This window comes from Bos indicus x Bos taurus, chromosome 28 (genome assembly GCF_003369695.1).
Source record: "Bos indicus x Bos taurus breed Angus x Brahman F1 hybrid chromosome 28, Bos_hybrid_MaternalHap_v2.0, whole genome shotgun sequence".
NCBI lineage: Eukaryota > Metazoa > Chordata > Mammalia > Artiodactyla > Bovidae > Bos > Bos indicus x Bos taurus.
The window spans coordinates 25443671-25462997 of NC_040103.1; the positions used below are offsets into that span (position 1 = coordinate 25443671).

Genomic DNA, 19327 nt, shown 5'->3' on the forward strand with positions numbered 1-19327 from the left:
ACAAAAAGAGTATAAATGGAATCAAATCATAAGAAATGTTCGGTGTGAAGGAGCAGAGGACTGCAAAATCATTTCTGTGTTTTACCCAGTTCTTCATAATCAAAAATCCTCACTAGATTCTTGAGGCAGAGGGAGAGCTGCTGGTCCAGGGAGAGAAACTGAATCTGATCAGAAGAAACCAGTTATCTGAAATCCAACAACACTTTCTTGTAGATTAGAACTCAGCTTTGAAGTTTCACTTGTTATGCTTGGCTCTGTGAGTTATGCTACCCCTGATGAAAAATAAAATCAAGAATATTTTACTTTGAAGGGCCTCAGTGATGAAAAGGCAACATCCAACTCTCTTATCTCATCAGCTGTGCAGTGGGCTAGCAAACTTGTGTTTAGATTGTTACCTGAAGAAAGAAAAAACAAAGTGTCCTGAATGCTGATTCTACTGTTTCAGTGGGAAACAATTTCTAACAGGCAAGTGTCAAACAACAAAACTTTTGAGAAAGCAGACCTGGGGAGAGTTCACTGCAGTTTCATAACGGGTATGAAACTGCCTTTTTCTTTTTTTTCTAAATCTTTCTGGGGTTGATGTGGATCTCTTTCTATTTGTTCAGGAAACTGTGACGTGTGTTCTGGGCAGGGTTTGAGGTTTTGGAACCTTTTCAAAAAGGGACAGAGAGCACCCGGCTACACTTCCCTGCTGTGAGGTTGGTGTGTGAGTGGTGGAGCTGAAGCAAGTTGGTCACCATGCAGGTGCTCCTCCAGTGCGCTAGGCTTGTTCTGGCTCTTGCCTTCATCCTGTTTTCATCTTCAGTTCAAGGTAAGACCCAGTAATCTTGTCACCTTATAATCTTGTATGCCCCAGGGTCCACACAAATGATTATAGTCACTCTAAGGCATAGAATATAGTATATTATGGGAAAGTAGGCCGAGAAAAAAAAAAAGAATTTGGGGTAGCTGAACTCCTTAGAGTGAAGTTGGTTAAGTTTGGTACCAAAAAAAAAAAGTTAAACTCTGAGGCAGCTACGGCCTTGTAAGTTCTTAAAATGATTGAAATGTATTATTTTATTGTCAGGTGAAAATGGCCTACAAATTTTTAAAGGTTCAAGAAAGGAATAGAGAAAATGGTTTAACCTCTAAGTGCCCACATCTATCCCAAGTTTTAATAATTAGTGATGTTATAATTATTTTGACACTGGGAAATACTATTTTTAAAATCAGAGTAAATTTACTTGTATTTTCTCTTTTAAAAACCTGGTTCTAAGTGAAAATTCAATTACGTTTAGACACAGCTAATGAATACCCTCTCAGATTTTAAAGAAAGGCCAAAGAATTTTAGTAATTGTGTCGTTGCTCAGAGAAACAGCATATTTGGAAAATTCTTGTTAGGTCTATCTTTTAGGATTGTTTAGTCAGAATGAAACAACTTAAAAACCTTTAATGACTAAGAAAATGAAAATGATCAGTTTGTAAGAAAAACACAGTTTCTTCTCCTTTGGTAAATAAGGGATTATAGTCATGGCCTGATAAGTAGAAGGGAGAATTTATAGTAGAAAAACACTAAGTTCCTCCGCATCGTAAAGGAAATATTGAGTCACAGTGATGCACACATCTAGATACGTTTCTTCGAGGTGACTTCTAGTTGTCTTGTTTTTACTTCTGGTGGAAATGAAATTGTACACATAACCTCAGATACATTCATTATATATTGGAAATTTATAAAATCACTTTCTTCTTGTTATACAATTGTTGAAGAAAAACCAGCAAATAATGTTGATGAAACCTTTCCATTAATCTATTTATTTTTTTAAAGGATAAAACATTGTCGATTGTAAGGAACAGGCTTTACTCCGATCTTTCAGGGAAAACCTTCAGCCAATGAAATAATTCCCTAATGTGTTCTGACAAGATCCAGGCAGTCAAGTCCGTGTTTGTAGAACAGACCTGAGTGACCTGTTGGTGTTGGGTCTACTCTGACCAGAGCTTGATGAATCTTTACATCTTCAAAATCTCCCAGAAATGTCACATTTCCCACTAAGATTCAATAGGGAAAACTAAAAACAAAAGTGTTCTTTGTATAATAGGTATTTTCCAGAAAGTAGTGAAGAAACCGTTATAAAATTTTATAAAATACTAATATTTATGCCATCACTAGGTACGTTTTGCTCTGTGTTGGGAAGGGAACCAAAAATGAGAATGAATAGACTGAAAAACTAGGGAGTTTCCAAAGGAGAAGTGCAGTTGGTATTGGAATTAACGGTTTGTGCCTACATTTGAATAAGAAGGGAAATAGACGCCCACCCACTGGCTCTGTGTGTGTGTGTGTGTGCGTGCGAGCACGCGTGACATCAACTCAAGGCTGCGAAGAGGTCTCTATTTCATAATATTCTATGTGATGCCAGATATGATTCTGTAGCCCTCTTTCCCCACTTAAAAATACTTTTTTTTCTTAACCCATTGATTTGACGGAATGATCAATTCCACTAGGCTTTTGGCTTGTTTTTACTGAAACGAAACATCTCAGGTTACTGTATTAGTTTGCTAGGGCTGCCATAACAAAGTACCACAGGCTGGGTGGCTTAAACAACAGGAATTTATTCCTTACAGTTCTGGAGACTAGAAGTTCAAGATCAAAGTGTCGGCTGGGTTAGTTTCATCCTGAAGATTTTCTCCTTGGCTTGTAGATAGCCATCTTATCTCTGTCTTCACATGGTCCTTTGTGTGTTTCTGTGTCCTGATCTCCTTTTCTTATAAGGACAACAGCCATACTGGATTAGGGCTCACCCATGTAAACTCATTATATCTCAACTATCTCTTTTAAGTCCCTATCTCCAAATACAGTCCTATTCTGAGGTATTAGGGGTTAGCACTTCAGTACATTGAGTTGGAGTGACACAATTCAGTCCACATCAGTGACTATAAGTGAAGCTGAAATAAAAACATGCTATAAAAGTCCATCTATCAAGTGCAAAGAGTCGGAAGTTTGGCAAGGTGTGGGAGACCCTGGAGAGGACAGATGGCTAATCAATTTAATGTAGAGCTCCAGGAGATTACTGATGAGGCCTGTGAATCCCAAATTCTTTTATTAACTCTCTTTTTCAAAGATGCCCATAAAGAAGGAAAATGGAAAATCCATGAGCAGGTGTAGCCAGGGGGTCATTGCCAGACCCTATGTCCACTCTACACTGCCTCTGAGTTCACAATAATATTGATCCCACCAGTGTTCACTGCTGTTCAATTGTAAAGTGATTTAGCATCCATTCTCAGGTAAATGGTCATCACATTCCCTGTGAGGAGGAATTAATACCAATTTATAGAGACGAAAACTGGATCTTAGATTCATTATCTCATTTCCTCTTTACATCAACCTCTTGCAAAAAATGCGTGAGACTTGCCCTAGACCCATTACAACTAATTAATGGCAGAGCTGGTCACCTGATTTCAAGTGCAAATTAACTTTCTACGGCAATTTAGCTGTTTCCTAGGTGGAGTAGCGATTGTCTTTATTTAAAACAACCTTGCTTTGACTACAGCTCTTACTACAAAAACCACTGAGTTGAGGGACAGAGAGGGAGAAATTGAAAGTAAACTTGGAACTTTTTATAGCTTGTCAAAAAAACACACAAGGGTGAGCTGATTGGCCAGGAGGAAGCAGCTCCAACTTAGATAGTGGTGTCTGTTTGGATGCCACTAAACAATGAATGAAAATGGTCTTTTTTCTCCCCTAACATGGCAATTTTAAAGTTTTTCTAACAAACCCGCAGCAAGTCTCCATTAAGAATAGGAAATTAGTAAACTGTGATGACGTTGGGGAAATATTGATACTACAATGTAAAAAGATCCAGAGAGATTACTGGGGTAAGTTATTTGCCCAGTGTCAGAGGTTTATTTTTATAAATGGTAATATTTATTCATAGACAGTGTTTTGCTAAAGTAGAACTAGTAGACTCTGTGTATGAGATGAAGACAGAGACACAGAGAGAAAGGACAGGGGTAGGCAGTGAGGGAAGTGATTCCAAATAAAAAACATTCTTCTTCCTTGCATCCACTACAGAATTAACTAGGAGACCTGTAAGTGGGACCTCTTAGGAAGATCATTTTTCTGTCCATGAGCATGTTTCCTCTTATGTTTTAAATTACGGTAATCACAAGACACTTCTCTCAAGCAGAAGAGAATCAAGATACTCCCACACATTGCGGGGTTGGAACTGTCGAATTTTCACATCCTGCCAACACTCTTGAATAAATATATCAGGAACTTGGTATCTGTAACCATGTTCTTTATTTTAAAGCAGATTTAAGATCCCCAGTCTGTGTTAATCATTTTGTAATGTGTAATAATGGAGGATCACTATGTTATGCATCTGAAACAAATATAGTGTTATAGGCCAGTCATACTTAAAAAGAAACCCACCTCATATTGTTTTATTTATATAAAATGTCTAATTTGGTAAAAAATACAGAGACAAAAAGTAGATTGATTACTGGTTACTTAGGGATGAGACACATAAGATACAGGAGTTGGATAGCTAAAGGACAGAGGATTTCTCTGTGATGATAAAATTGTTTTAAATTTGTGCACATACCTATGAACATGCTAAAAAAACCCCCACTGAAATGTACATATTAGAAGAGTGAATTGTGTGCCGGGTTAAATATGTTAAATACCAATAAAACTTTTTAAAATTAAAACAAATGAAGTAAAATCATCAGTCTCAAGTTGTTTAGTCGCTAAGTCGTGTCTGATCCTTTGTGACCCCATGGACTGTAGTCTGCCAGGCTCCTCTGTCCATAGGATTTCCCAGGCAAGAATACTGGAGTGGGTAGTCATTTCCTTCTCCAGAGGATCTTTCTGACCCAGGGATCAAACCTGTGTCTCCTGCATTGTAGGATTCCTTACTGCTGAACCACCAGGGAAGCCCCAATCTCAAATTAGATAAACATTTTTTTGGAGAAGATGGACTTCTCCTTTTGATTTCTTATAAATTTTGGAACATCTTTATTGAGACAGAGTTCATATACCATACAATTCACCCATTTAAAGTGTACATCAATGGTTTTTTAGTATATTCACAGATATGTGCAGCCATCACTATAGTCAATTTTAGAACATTTTCATTACCCAAAAAAGGAAATCCCTCTTGGGGACTTCCCTGGCAGTCCAGTGGTTAAGACTCCACACTTCCAGTGCAGGGGGCATGGGTTCGATCCCTGGTCAGGGAATTAAGATCCTACGTGCTGTGCCGTGCAGCTAATAATAATAAAAGTTGGAAAGAAATGTCTCGCCTTAAAGAGAATTTTCACATTCTATCTCTCAAAAAAAGAGGCTTGTTATAAATTTTAAAAGCTAAGATGCCAAACTCTAGAAAGAATTTGTATTTTAGTTTTCTAATTTATCAAAGTTGTGTTTTTTTAGCTAGTGAAAAGATACACTCTTTCACTTGGATTCTTCTTCGTAAACTATTAGTTTTACTTTTGTGTTTAACTTCCTGTCTATGCAGGCACTTTGTTGGTGTGATACTCAGTCATCATTGGCAGTAGAGGAGAATGTCTAGACCTGCTCTATCCAAAATGCTGGCCAGGAGCCTTGTGTGGCTACTAAGCACTTGAAATGTGTTAAATGTGGCAAGTCCAAACAGACCTGGTATAAGTGCAAAACGCACACCCGATTTAAAATCCTAGTATGAAAAAAAGTGTAAAATATCCATTAACAACTTACATTGTTTGTTGGATATGTTGGTTTAAGCAAAATGTTTTAAAATTAAGGTCACTTATTTCTTTTTTACTTTTTAAAATATGACTGTCCTAATATTGAAAATTTCATACATGTACAGATGGTTCCTCTTGTTTCTACTGGACTGCAGTGGTCTAGATGGCATAGGGTGTGAAGACATTGCCCTCTGCTGGAGGAGACGTTGAATTTTCACCCGACTTCACATGATGAAGCTTCTAAGCAGCAATTCATTAGATGGCAAAGTTCTTCAAGAAAGAATCAGAGAGGGAGAAAGAGCTAAAATGTATTAAATACCTACCATACACAAAGGCTTGTGCTAGATGTGTCACCTACTTCTATCTTGTTTAAACTGGAACTCTTTGAAAATGAAAGCTGCTCAGTCCTGTCTGACTCTTTGCGACCCCATAAACTATACAGTCAGGCCATGGAATTCTCCAGGCCAGAATACTGGAGTGGGTAGCCTTTCCCTTCTCCAGGGGATCTTCCCGACCCAGGGATAAAACCGAGGTCTCTTGCACTTCAGGCAATTTCTTTACCAGCTGAGCCACCAGGGAAGCCCAAGAATACTGGTGTGGGTAGCCTATCCCTTCTCCAGTAGATCTTCCCAACCCAGGAATCAAACCTGAGTCTCCTGCATTGCAGGTGGATTCTTTACCAGCTGAGCTACCAGGAACTCTTTGGGATACTATCATTCCCATTTCAAAGATGAGAAATTGAGAATCAGAGAGGTGCTCAATGGTGGGACAGGAATTTAAATTTGGTTTATCTCTATCAGAGATAGGTCAATAGGTCGTTGTCATCCTCTTCATCACAGAAACTAGCATTTAAAGAGCTCTGACCATGGTGCCAGGTACTGTTCTAAGAACCTAATATTTGTATCTTATTATGACATCTATTACTGTCCACATTTTATGGGTGAGGAAACTGAGGTACAGGGAGGTTACAGTTATATAGCTAGTAAGGGTTGGCCATTGTGATGTCATCTGGCAACCTTACCTTCAGCCTCTAAGCGGTGACAAAGCTAAGCCATTCTGGATGACTAGTGTCCCAGACCAGAAATTTGTAAGCTATATAATCAGGAAATATGGGAAAGAGTACAACAGAGTAGTAGTCCTAAAAGAAAGAAAAAAATGAAAGCAAGACAGAAAGAAAGAAGAAAAACAATGGGAGAACATTTCTACATTAGAGTCTTTGCTTTGTTTATATTTTAAAAGAATATTGTTTATTACAGTGATTTAGAAAACAAAGTGAGAAAAAAATCACCAGAGCCTACCACTACAGCTATTTCTGTGTATTTCCTCCCATCCCCCATATCTATATATGTAGTTGTATTAACAACTGTTATGCATAGAATGGCATTCTGCTATTTTTAACTCATTTTTTAATATAAATTTTCCTATGATGCTATGTAGTCTTTTCCATAGCTACTACTTTTTTTCCATTTGGTTAATATTCTCTCATATTAATGCCTCATAATTAATCTCAGAGTTTTCTCTTGTTTTGATTAGTTATTTAGTTAGTTAGTTTTCCTATTTTATTGAACAGCATCATGAATTCTTTATATGTTCCCCTCCATATATATGTATATCTTAATGAAACCTAATAAAGCTATATTTATAAAATTAATCAGAAATATTAACTAGGACAAAGTTGAGTATAAATAGACATAATAGAGGTTCATAAGGAAAGAACATTTTGCAAAATTCTGTGGGTCTGCAGTCTTTTAGGAACAAAGTCCTTGGCCATCCCATTTAGATATAAAGTGAATTTGACCTTGGTAGAGGCTCCCCTTTTCAACCTCTGATAGTTGAGAAGGGAAACAACTTGTGCATACTTTCTGAGAAATACTGACACCCAGAAGGAAAGAAAACTCTAAAATTTATAGTCTCTAGGGGTTTGGGTAATGAGATTAGGAGTAATTTTTTTTTCTTTGTTTGCTACATTTTTCAAAGTTTTAAGGAATATCTAAATAAACTCTCCACTTTTAGGAGAGAGTACTATAAAAGGTAGACAGCCCTCTAGACCCAGAGTTAAAGTCGGAAAACTTTTGACAAGTAGCTGTATGAGTCCATTTACATAAAATCTAGAAAATGCAAACTAATTTATAATGACAGAAAGCAGACTGATGATTGAGGGGGTTTGGGGGGAGTCAGGAGAAGGGAGGGAGAAGGGCAGGATCACAGAGGGGCACAAGAAAACTCTGGGGGATGTTGGATATGTTCATACCCTTGATTGTGGTGTGCTGTATCCACTTGTCGAAACATTAGATTGTACACTTTAAATATGCACAGCTGTTGAATGTCAAATCCACCTTAATAAAGCTATTAAAAATAAAAATAATTAATTTTGAAAGATAATACATAAGTATAACTCAAGAATCTAAAAGTTCAAAAGGATATGCAGTGAAAAGTCAGTGTTCTTCCTTCCACTCTCTTCTAGCCACCAATTCCCTCCACTAACATGATCAGTTTGTTGGGTATCTTTTAAGAGGTGTTCTGTGCATGTAAGCTTGTATGTAAATAAATTCCAAAAAACCACAACACACACAAATGGTAACACACAATGCATAGTGTTCTTTACTTTTTTTAACCTTGCAGGGAGTTCCCTCGAAGTCCAGTGGTTAAGACTCCATGCTTTAACTACTGAGGACATGTTCAAATCTCTGTTCGGGGAACTAAATTCTTGCAAGTCACATAGCATGGCCAAAAAAATATATATATGTACACACACACACACACATACATATACATATATGTACTATGTATACACACACACTTGGAGATTATTATATATCAGTACCCAGAGAACTGCCACATTATTTTAATAGCTGCATAGTATTGTAGGCTGCACCTTAATTCATTAACATTTAATTTTATAGTCTTTGGTACTGCAAAAAATATTGCAGTGATTATCCACAACACTGTTCTTCATTTTATTTTGTTTTCTTAAATATGTGTTATCAATTGCATCTCAATCTGTACAGAGCAATAATGTACTGGGCTTTCAAACTCTTGCAGGAAGTGGGACCCCTTCCACGGCCTAAGAGTGGATTCTTGTCTAACACTCAGAAATAAATTGTCCAAGAAGACACATGTACTGAGAAAGCAAGAGACTTTATTGGGAAGGGACACCTGGGCAGAGAGCAGCAGGGTAGGGCACCCAGGAGAACTGCTTTTCCATGTAATTCGCAGTCTCAGGTTTTGGGTAATGTGGTTAGTTTTCAGGTTGTCTCTGGCTAGTTATTCTGACTCAGGGTCTTTCCTGGTAGCATGCACATCACTCAGTTAAGATGGATTCTAGTGAGGAGGATTCTGGGAGGTTTGTAGGACATATGGACTGTCGTCTCCTCTTTCTTTTTGACCTTTCCTAAATGCTTCCACGTGGTAGCTTGTTAGTCTGCATTCTTTACCAGGACCTCCTATTGTATGATAGATAACTTGAGCAAGTGGTTACGATGGTGCTTGGCCAGGACAAGGTAGCTTTAGTCTGTGGTGCCCCTAACAAAATCTCCTTTTCTGCTTTTCAGGAGTTTTAGATGTGCTCCTTCATGTTAGGTGATGATTAGCTGTACTTGTGTGAATCAAATATGTACTTGAGGTTGGGGAGGAGACGATCCTTCGGCAGGGTAGTGAAGTATTTCTCACCACCAGGGCTCCATCCTTGCTAAACTGAGGAATAAAATTTATTTTGTAAATTAATAAGCGATCTCCTATATAACCTCTTAACACAGGATATGGAGCCTTTATGTAGAAATTAAAAGAGGCTGTGAAAGCCCAGCTTTGGTGAACAGAAGAGCCTCGACTTTTGAAATCTCTGACTAGATGTGAGGCCAAAGAAAGAGGTTATGTTTTTAATCTGCTTTTCATTCTCAAGAATACCACATGGCCCCAAAGAATTAGGGTTCTGTAATATCTCAGGACTATTTGGTACATTTCTTAACCTTTCTGAACATAATTTGACTCCTCTCTATCAGAAGAGGCAGACTTCGGGGTCAGATAGAAGGTTGAATTCTGGGTGCTTAGTACCTGTGCAGCCTCAGTTTTCCTTTGTATAAAATGGAAATAATAGTACAGAGACAATAATAGTTAATATTATTAGGTGTTTATTTACTGTGTGCCTGGCACTATGTTAAGATCTTTACATGCATTTTCTCAGTTAATTTTTGTGACCAGCTTATTAAAAAGAGATACTCTTAGTACCTGAGTTTTCTGGTGGGTACTTGGGGAAGTGAAGGTTTCACAGGTCACCAGTAGCAAAGGCAGCTAACTGCCAAAGCCTATTCTAATGTGAAACTCTAGGCCACTTTGCACAGATGTAGTGTGAGAAGCATAAACTATGTATAAAGGGCTGGGAAACAGTGGGTGCTCCTGTTATATTAGGTCATAAAACCTGTCCACACCTTACCTACCAAATTTAAAATCTATTTAATTAAAAATTTCTTAGGGAAAGAGTGATTAGAAGCTGTGTAAGAGATACTTATTGACCATGCGGTTTCCTTGTTTGGGCAGGTTCTCCCGTGCAGAGAGCCGGGTACCAGTGCAATCCTGACAGTCCTGATAGTAATTCTGCAAACTGCATTGAAGAAAAGGGAACAGCGTTTGATATACTTCGAGGTGAATCCAGCAGAATCCCGCCTCCAAGGACTGACATTTCCCCGTAAGTGGACTTTCTTGATTTTACTTTTGTCAACCTCTGTTGAGATCTTGGCATGGAGGTAGAAGGGTTGCCCAGAGTGTTTTCTTTAGGCTCTTGCTTCCATGGTTCAGTTTTCACTGCATAGTACAGGGTAAAACTGTAGTGTACTTACTGGTATATGAGATGCACAAGAATACATGACTCACACTTTCGCAAGGTCTTTTTCTGGTGGCAGAAACAAAAATTGAATACTTTTCACCAATAGGTATTGAAAATAATTGAACATTATTTTATTAATGTAAATAGAGCATATTATATATTAAAATCCAGTACAAGTCTATCACCTGAATGGATAAACAAAATGTGACATATACATAAAGTATAATATTATTTGACCATAAGAAAGAAGTACTGATAAATGCTGCAACATGGCTGAATCTGGAAAACATTATGCAAAGTAAAGGGAACCAGACATAAAAAGCCACATATTATATGATTCCATTTATATGAGGTGTACAGAAATAGGCAAAACCCACAGAAAATAGAGTGTTTGTCAAGGACTGTGGGGGAGGGAGGAATAAAGAGTGACTGCCATTACTGCTGCTAAGTCACTTCAGTCATGTCTGACTCTGTGCGACCCCATAGACGGCAGCCCACCAGGCTCCCCCGTCCCTGGGATTCTCCAGGCAAGAATACTGGAGTGGGTTGCCATTTCCTTCTCCAATGCACGAAAGGGAAAAGTGAAAGTGAAGTCGCTCAGTGTGTCCGACTCTTAGCGACCCCATGGACTGCAGCCCACGAGACTCCTCCGCCCATGGGATTTTCCAGGCAAGAGTACTGGAGTGGGGTGCCATTGCCTTCTCTGGTGACTGCCATTAGGTACAGAATTTTTGAGGGGTAATAAAAATGTTCTGTTTAGATAGCAGTGATAAAAAAAAAAAAGAAATTAGGGGAAGGAAGAATAAGTCCCCGTCACTCATAAAAAAGAAAGCCATACCTCTTCTTGATCAAATAAAACCTGCCTTATACTTGCAAAAAGGATCCAATAGGAATTCGTAAGTAACAAAAAATTGTATTAGAGCCCATTATTTCACTGAATATCAAAATTACATGTGGCAAAGATATATTATGAAAAGAATTATCATAAAAGTTTTAATATTCAGGCTTAAATAGAAAATCACTCTCCTGGGACTTCCCTGGTGGTCCAGTAAGAATCCTCCTGCCAATGCAGGGGACACGGGTTCAATCCCTAGTCCAGGAACTGAGATCCCACATGCCGCAGAGCAACTAAGCCTGTCAGCGACAACTACTGAGCCCATGTGCTCTAGAGCCTGTGCTTTGCAATAAGAGAGGCCACTGAAGTGAGAAGCCTGCACACGGCAACTAGAGAATAGCCCAAGAGAGTGGTTTTCTGCTCACTGCCAGTAGAGAAAGCCCACTCACAGCAACAAAGACCCAGCACGGCCAATAAATAAATCTTTTTTAAAAAAATGAAGTGGATCAATGATGAAAATACCCAAATCTGAGCATCTGAAGATCTCCTAGTCTACCTGACATATGATCTCTGTAGTTCTGAGAAGCAAAGAATAATTTAAAATAAGGTGTACATGTGTGTAAAACTAACAATGGATAACTGAGGACTTACAGGTGAGTGAGTGAGAATTGGCTGCAGGTGTGTGAGTATAAAAGGCTGATCATTTCTGAGCAATGACGAAAAGGTTTTACTACAGACCTTTATAACTATAAAGATTTCTACACTTGATCTGAGCTCTAAATTAAAGAAAAAAATAATAAATAAAAGAAAATCACCCTTCTTAAAGCCACATAAGTCATTGTGCCCAAACCAGGTAAGCCTGGGGATGCTGGGGATGGTAACCACTTTGGGGATGCTGGCAACCCCCTTCATCACTGAAATTATATCATCACCATCCTCACAATACAACTCTGCAACCCTGTGCTTCTGTTTTAATTCTCCAGCACAAAGTTTGAACCTGATGTTACAACTTCCTCCATTATTTTAAGTCATGGATTTCAATACTAATTCATTTAATCTAAAATATTAGAGGAATAACCTAAATCCTCCAAAACAGCTATTTTATACTATTTCTTCCCTCCTCAAATCTCCATAATCTTCCACACTCTTTGACATAAATTGTAGCAATATTTTTTTTGGATCTGTGTCTTATGGCAAAGGAAACAGAAGCAAAAGTAAGCAAATGGGACCTAACTAAAAATATAAGATTTAGCACAGCAAAGGAACCATTGACAAAACAAAGAGATGACCTACTGAAATGGGAGAAAATATTTACAAATGATATGACTGATAAGGGGTTAATATCTAAAATATGTAAACAGCTCACATGACTCAACAAACAACCTGAAAAGTGGGCAGAAGATCTGAACAGACATTTTCCCAAAGAAGAATGGGCAACAAGCACATGAAAAGATGCTCAACATCACTAATCACCAGAGAAACGCAACTAAAACCCACACAAAATATCACCTCACACCTGTCAGAAAGGCTGCCACCGAAAAGACCACAATTAACAAATGTTGGTGATGATGTAGGAAAAGAGAACTCCTGTACACTGTTAGTGGGAATGTAAATTGATGCAATCATTGTAGAAAACTCCGAAAACTAGAAATGGAGTTGCCATATACTCCTGCAATTGCATTCTTAGATATTTGTCCAAAGGAAATGAAAATACTAATTTGAAAAGATATATGTATCCCAATGTTCACAGCAGCATTATTTACGATAGCCAAGATGTGGAAGCAACCTAAGTGCCCATCAACAAGATGAATGGATGAAGACGATGTGATACACACACACACACACACACACACACACACACACGGACACACACATTGGAATACTACTCAGCCATAAAAATCCAAGATATTTTTCCCATTTGTAACAACATGGATGGACTTGGAGGGTATTATGCTTAGTGAAATAAGCCAGAGAAAGACAAATACTGCATATTACTTATATGTGGAATCTAAAAAAATAAAACAAATTCATGAATATAACAAAAAAGAGGTACACAGATATAGAGCACAAACCAGTGGTTACCAATGGGGACAGGAAAGTGGGGAGGGGCAAGATAGGGGCAAGGGATTAAGAGGTACAAAATACTATGAATAAAACAATCTACAAAGATGTATTATATACAACAGGGAATATGGTCAATATTTTATAATAGGTATAAATAGAATATAACCTTTAAATAGTTTTTTAAACATCTGTATAATCTTCCCTTTTCTCGGCCAGTAACTTTCCTTCCTGTTCTGAAACTCCTGTCACTATGGATGCACAGCCTCTCCTTCTGTGTCAGTCTTGGACTCTTTTGCTCTCAGATGCATTTCTTCTCCTTCCCCATCCCTGCTCTGTATTGGGTGGAGGGATGAGGGCTGATCCCTGTGATCTGCATTTCTCATACTCCCAGATCTGTGGCTGAGTTTGGCCAATGGGATGCCCAGAAGGGAGACTGCTCAGCATGGGTGGCAGGGAGAGAGAAGTCTGTTTCTTCTCATTCCTGCCTTGGTGGCACCTCTGGCAAGGCTAATATCTCATACATGACTTCAGCTTCCACCAGTGCTCTTGGTCCCTGGGCTTAGGTAGTACCACTTCGTCTACTGTCCTTCTAGCCCAGGGAGAGCAGTGTTTTCTTGCTGTTGCTCATCTCTGGAGTTCCTCACTGTTCCCTATTTGGCTTTCCTTCTTTTCCATCTCATGTGTAAGCAATTCCCTGTCTTAAATATTTAGATTAAGTTTCCTGATTGGACTCTGACTGTGGCAGCTTTGAAGGCCACCTTCCTTGTGCTGGGTATCTTATCTGATGCACCTTCTCCAGGACTTTAATTCTGCAGTCCACCCTCTGAAGCCAGCATTAATCTGCAGACACTCTCTAGTATCACCTACTTTTAGGTAAAATCTTCTCTTTGATTCTGCTTCCTCTCCAGCTGTTGTCCCTTTCTCTGCTTACTGTCACCCCTCTCCTCTCCTCAACCCCTTCTGGTTCTACCTTCTACCCAGAGTGCTTGGTGGAAGCACTTACTTTTTTTCTTTTTCTCTTTTTATTTTTTGGCTGCTTGGCATGTGGGATCCAAGTTACCTGACCAGATATCAAACCTGAGCTCTCAGCAGTGAAAGCTTGGAGTCCTAACCACTGAACCACTAGGGAATTCCCAATTTAAGTTCTTTTTTATTTTCCTTCACACTGGCAAAAATTCTGAGGGAATTTAAAACTTGGTAAACATTTAAACTGGGATTCCCTGGTGGCTCAGTCTGTAGAGAATCCACCTGCAATGCAGGAGACCTGGGTTTGATCCCTGGGTTGGGAAGATCCCCTGATGGAGTATTCTTGCCTGGAGAATCCTCATGAACAGAGAAGCCTGGAGGACTACAGTCCACAGGGTCACAAAGAGTTGGACGTAACTGAGCGACTGAGCACACACAAACTGAATTGTTAACATGTTGGTATATATAATTCTTGACTTGTTACAAAGAATTACCTAAGAGTGAGCTTTGTTGAAGTACTGTGAAGTTATTAGAAGTTTTGTAGAAATTTTAAATTAGGAAAAATATCATCTATCTATTGAGTGGGAGAAAGTATAAAAATGGGAACGTTTCTGTTAAAAAACAAAAGAAAGAAATTCCAAATATAGGATTGCCATGTTAGTGATAGCATTTTGTATCCATCTGCAATGAGCAGATGTGGAACTGATAAAGGCAATGAGTTAGTTACACTATGCTATGCTAAGTCGCTTCAGTCGTGTCTGACTCTGTGTGACCCCATAGACGGCAGCCCACCAGGCTCCCCCGTCCCTGGGATTCTCCAGGCAAGAACACTGGAGTGGCTTGCCATTTCCTTCTCCAATGCATGAAAGTGAAGAGTGAAAGTGAGGTCGCTCAGTCATGTCTGATTCTTAGCGACCCCATGGACTGCAGCCCACCAGGCTCCTCCATCCATGGGATTCTCCAGGCAAGAGTACTGGAGTGGGGTGCCATCGCCTTCTCCGTTAGTTACACTAAGTGTATGCAAACATGTGGAAAGGCTGACTTATTTTTTTGTTTCAAATCATTAAATAACTGGAAACTTTTAACTTCTAATTTCAGCAACTGAGTCACTACATTTACTTTCTTACCTTAAAAAATGTTTCATGATTATCTTTTTATGTCTCAAACTTTAATGGTTTTTTTCCCTCTTTTTTTCTGTCTTACTTCAGACTGATGAATTCCAAGAATTTGAATGAAGTCTTCCCTCTTTCTGAGGACATCTCAGGATCAGGTTCTGGAGCAGAATCTGGAAGTGGCTTCCTAAATGAAATAGAACAGGAATACCAACCAGTAGAAGAAAACGATGCTTTTTATTACACCTTTAGATCTAGGAAGAGAAATGTGCCCTCATACAACCAGGACTTGGGGCAGGATGGACCAGAAGAGGATTTTACTATATAAAAGAGAGGGTTTCCCATCTTCACACCAGGCGATGTATTTTGTATACCATGGTTAAATGATTAATTTGAGGACAAAAAGCTTTTTAGAAAACTTAAAACATCTGAAAGGGAAGTAAGTTTTATCATCTTTTTTTTCTCATGGATTCTTAAAGCCTCCCTTATCTATCCTGTTGTCCTGGAAAATACCTGCATTTCTTATGTATCATATTCAACAACATCACTATGAAATTAGCTAGACTCTCCATATCTATAAATTTGCTTTAAAGAATAAATTATAGTGTTTTTAAAAAAATTAGTTGGAGAAACTAATTGAGAAGCACTATTTCATATCTAAGTCTTCATGAAGCTGACTCTGATTACAAAATCTAGAGATGCCTCTTTTTTGTGAAAAGACACAGACACAACATACCATGAATGTACAGAAGAGGTATTTAACATGTTTTACAGTATGAAGTTTACTGTTCTAATATCACCATCAAATGTGTTTGCGAGCTAGTGGACATTGCTTGCTTAGAAGTGTGATTGCTGCCACATTTAGAAACTCAACACCTAAATTAAAGCACAGTTGTGTTCTCAATACTTCATGTTGCATTACCTTTTCCCCTGGATATCTATATATGTGCAAACAGTCTATTAAAGCAGAAGTATTATCAAAGGGTTATGCTGTCTGGGCTCTCTTTTGTTCATGAAAGGATTATTTTTGTTTAAATGTTTCTAGATTCTCATCAAGTGTAAATTTACTTTACAGTGAGACCACATTTTATAACTAGAATCAAATCCTATTAACTAGCAGATGAAGAAAACAATCATTATATAGAAAGAGGGTTATTCTTGTCCAAACACTTCCTCTTCTTGAAGGCTATACTGTACCCATCCCTGTTCCCCCTAGTTTTGAAAAGCCTGTCATGGATCCTGCACTATCCGGAGCCCCTCTTCAGAACTGATATCTTATTGAACTTAACCTCTGTGGAAGAGATGCACCTTGTCTAAGGCCACACCACTTCCCACAGAAGCCTTCACCCAATGCCTGGTCCATGTGGGATACCAGATTCCTCCCCTGAACTTGGAACAACTTGGCAGGGAAATCACAGATTCAGAATTCCCTGAGGATTTGGCTAAGGCTTTGTTGGGACTGCTTTGTAGCTCGGTTTCTTCTTTTACTTAGTCTTGCTTCCTTGTGTCCCCCCGAGAGAGCTCCCTTAGAAACTTTATGCACACTAGTTTTCATACCAATGTTTCTTCCATGGAGATTCCAACCTGAGAAAGTTGGTGCTAGGATGGGGAGAAAGCAGTTGCTAAAATGAGATTTTGCAGCTGGATCACCTACCGTCTTGGCTGGTAACAAGGACCCTATCCCTGGCTGTAAGTTCAGAAAACACACAAGAGAGCGTTGCAATTATTCAGACTTGCACTGATGGTGAACTGAGATGGTGTAGCAGTGGAAGGAAGTGCACCAGGGTGCAGTATATGAAACATCTGAGAATATGGAGAAGCAGTAATTATAAAGATGATGGCATTAGGTAGCTCTTGCTGGAGATAATTAATGAAAGATCAAGGATGATTAATTAAAGACTAACTGTGAAAACCAATGGGTCTCCTCAGCAGCATATTAAGAAACTCTCTTCTGCAGTGGGAGGGCTGGAAAAGTTGAGGCCCAGGTCCAGGATATAATCAGAAGAATAGAAGAGTTCAAGAATGTTAAGGTGCCAATCTAACCAAGTCTGTTATACAACATCAGGACCCTGATTTGGAAAGTACTGGACGTCAGAAATGAGGGCATCTGGGTATAAATGTATCTGGGTCGATACATTCAGAATTTGAACCCCTAAACTTCTTCAAACCCTTTGGTTTTATAGAATAGGCTCACTCCTTAAAAATTAATTCTTTCCTCTGGCTTGAAGATGGTTAAGAGGCCTATGCCCTTTAAGGCCATATGCACTCTCCCTCAAGGTCTGCCCCACCTCCCTGCCTAGCCAACAGATCCATAACTAAAGTTACATTATAAACCAACAGGAGAGTGTTGGGCCTGGCAAGGAGGAAAGGTGAAGGTTCTACAGAACTTAGTTGTTATGCACCTCAGAAGCCAAGAGAGTGTCTATGAGACTTAACTCTATTGTTGTTTGGTCACTAAGTCATGTCTGACTATTTTGTGATCCCATAGACTATAGCCCATCAGGCTCCTCTGTCCATGGAATTTCCCAGGCAAGAATACTGGAGTAGGTTGCCATTTCCTTCTCAGGAAATCTTCCCAGCCCAGGGATTGAACTGCATTGGCAGGCAAATTCTTTACCTCTGAGCAACTAGGGAAGCCCAACTTAATTCCAAGAGTGCTAGATCAAGGGATGGAGACAAATCATAAAGTTGGATAAGGAAGTGTTCACCAATACAGAAGTGTTAGGGGAATTACTGACCAAAACTGCCCTACCCTGTTCAAGCAACTCAGTATTAACACTCGTATGAGTTACAGGTGATTAACAACAGTTAACTTGTATGAGTTACCAGTGGTTAACAACAGGCGGTCCAAGCAAGGAATGTGGAACTGACAAGCTACCACCAACTGGAAGGATTTGGGAAAGGTCAAAAGGGAGAGGAGACACAAGTCAGTATGTCTTACCAATCTCCCAGGATCTTTCTCACTAGAATCCATCTTGGCTGAGTAATGTGTGCAGCACCAGAAAGGACCCTGAGTCAGAATGATTGGCCAGAGACAACTCGGAAACTTACTCCATTACCATAAAACCTGAGACTGTGAGCCACATGGCAGAACAGTTCTAGTTTCCCTTATCCTGCTGTTCTCTGCCCAGGTGTCCCTTGCCAATAAAGTCTCTTTGTCAGCATGTGTTCTCCTCAGACAATTCATTTCTGAGTGTTAGCCAAGAGCCTACTCTCAGGCCCTGAAAGGGTCCCCATTCTTGCAACAGAAGTACTCATCCAGGAAACAGGTTTAATCATCCTGGTAAGAACCCTGGGAGAAAGTGTTGAGATACTCTAGAAGGGCCTTTAGAAGCCTGGAGAAAGTAAAAGCTCACCTTAAGTAGAAATGCTAAAACTACTATGGCAGACAGTGGAAAAGTGGTCAAAATTTTAAGGAAGTGAGCATGCTAGAATGGACAGATTGTGTAAGCTCTAAAAACCTACCAAATGGCTTGGTTCTGTAGGAAAGTCAAAGCAATGAAGAATATGCTGCCAAGAGGGACAACATCTCTGAACTATCATTGGTAGCTCTCCCCTTACAGAGCAGAGTTGATGGTAGAAGGTTGTTAGAGAATTGGGCTCACTAATAGCAGTGGGAATGATGGGCATCCCAAAATAATAGAGGCCAGGTGAAGCTGTTCAGCCATCAGAAGCCAGATGGTATGATTATCATGTGAGCAAGGTCAGAATGGAAAGCAGGGAAACCTGATGGGCAAAGTTATGGAGTGGCATCTTCAGAGGTAAGATAGTTGGTAACGGTCTGCACCCAATTCCATTGCAGTAGGGGTAGAGAGAAGGAAATGGTAACCC

The 19327-nt window shown here is 39.2% G+C and overlaps 1 protein-coding gene and 2 non-coding genes across 3 annotated transcripts; all 3 read left to right on the forward strand.

Annotated features, from left to right (window-relative positions):
* Window positions 1-643: 643 nt before the first annotated feature.
* Window positions 644-16482, forward strand: SRGN (serglycin). Its single transcript, XM_027530619.1, has 3 exons — window positions 644-811; window positions 10234-10381; window positions 15593-16482. Exons 1-3 carry the CDS (start codon window positions 739-741, stop codon window positions 15822-15824), a joined length of 453 nt encoding a protein of 150 aa, XP_027386420.1. The 5' UTR covers window positions 644-738; the 3' UTR covers window positions 15825-16482.
* LOC113885652 lies at window positions 11859-11938 on the forward strand. The gene has a single exon (XR_003509302.1). It is a non-coding gene; the product is annotated as a small nucleolar RNA U2-19 (small nucleolar RNA).
* Window positions 12063-12132, forward strand: LOC113885650. Its single transcript, XR_003509300.1, has one exon. It is a non-coding gene; the product is annotated as a small nucleolar RNA U2-30 (small nucleolar RNA).
* Window positions 16483-19327: the final 2845 nt, after the last annotated feature.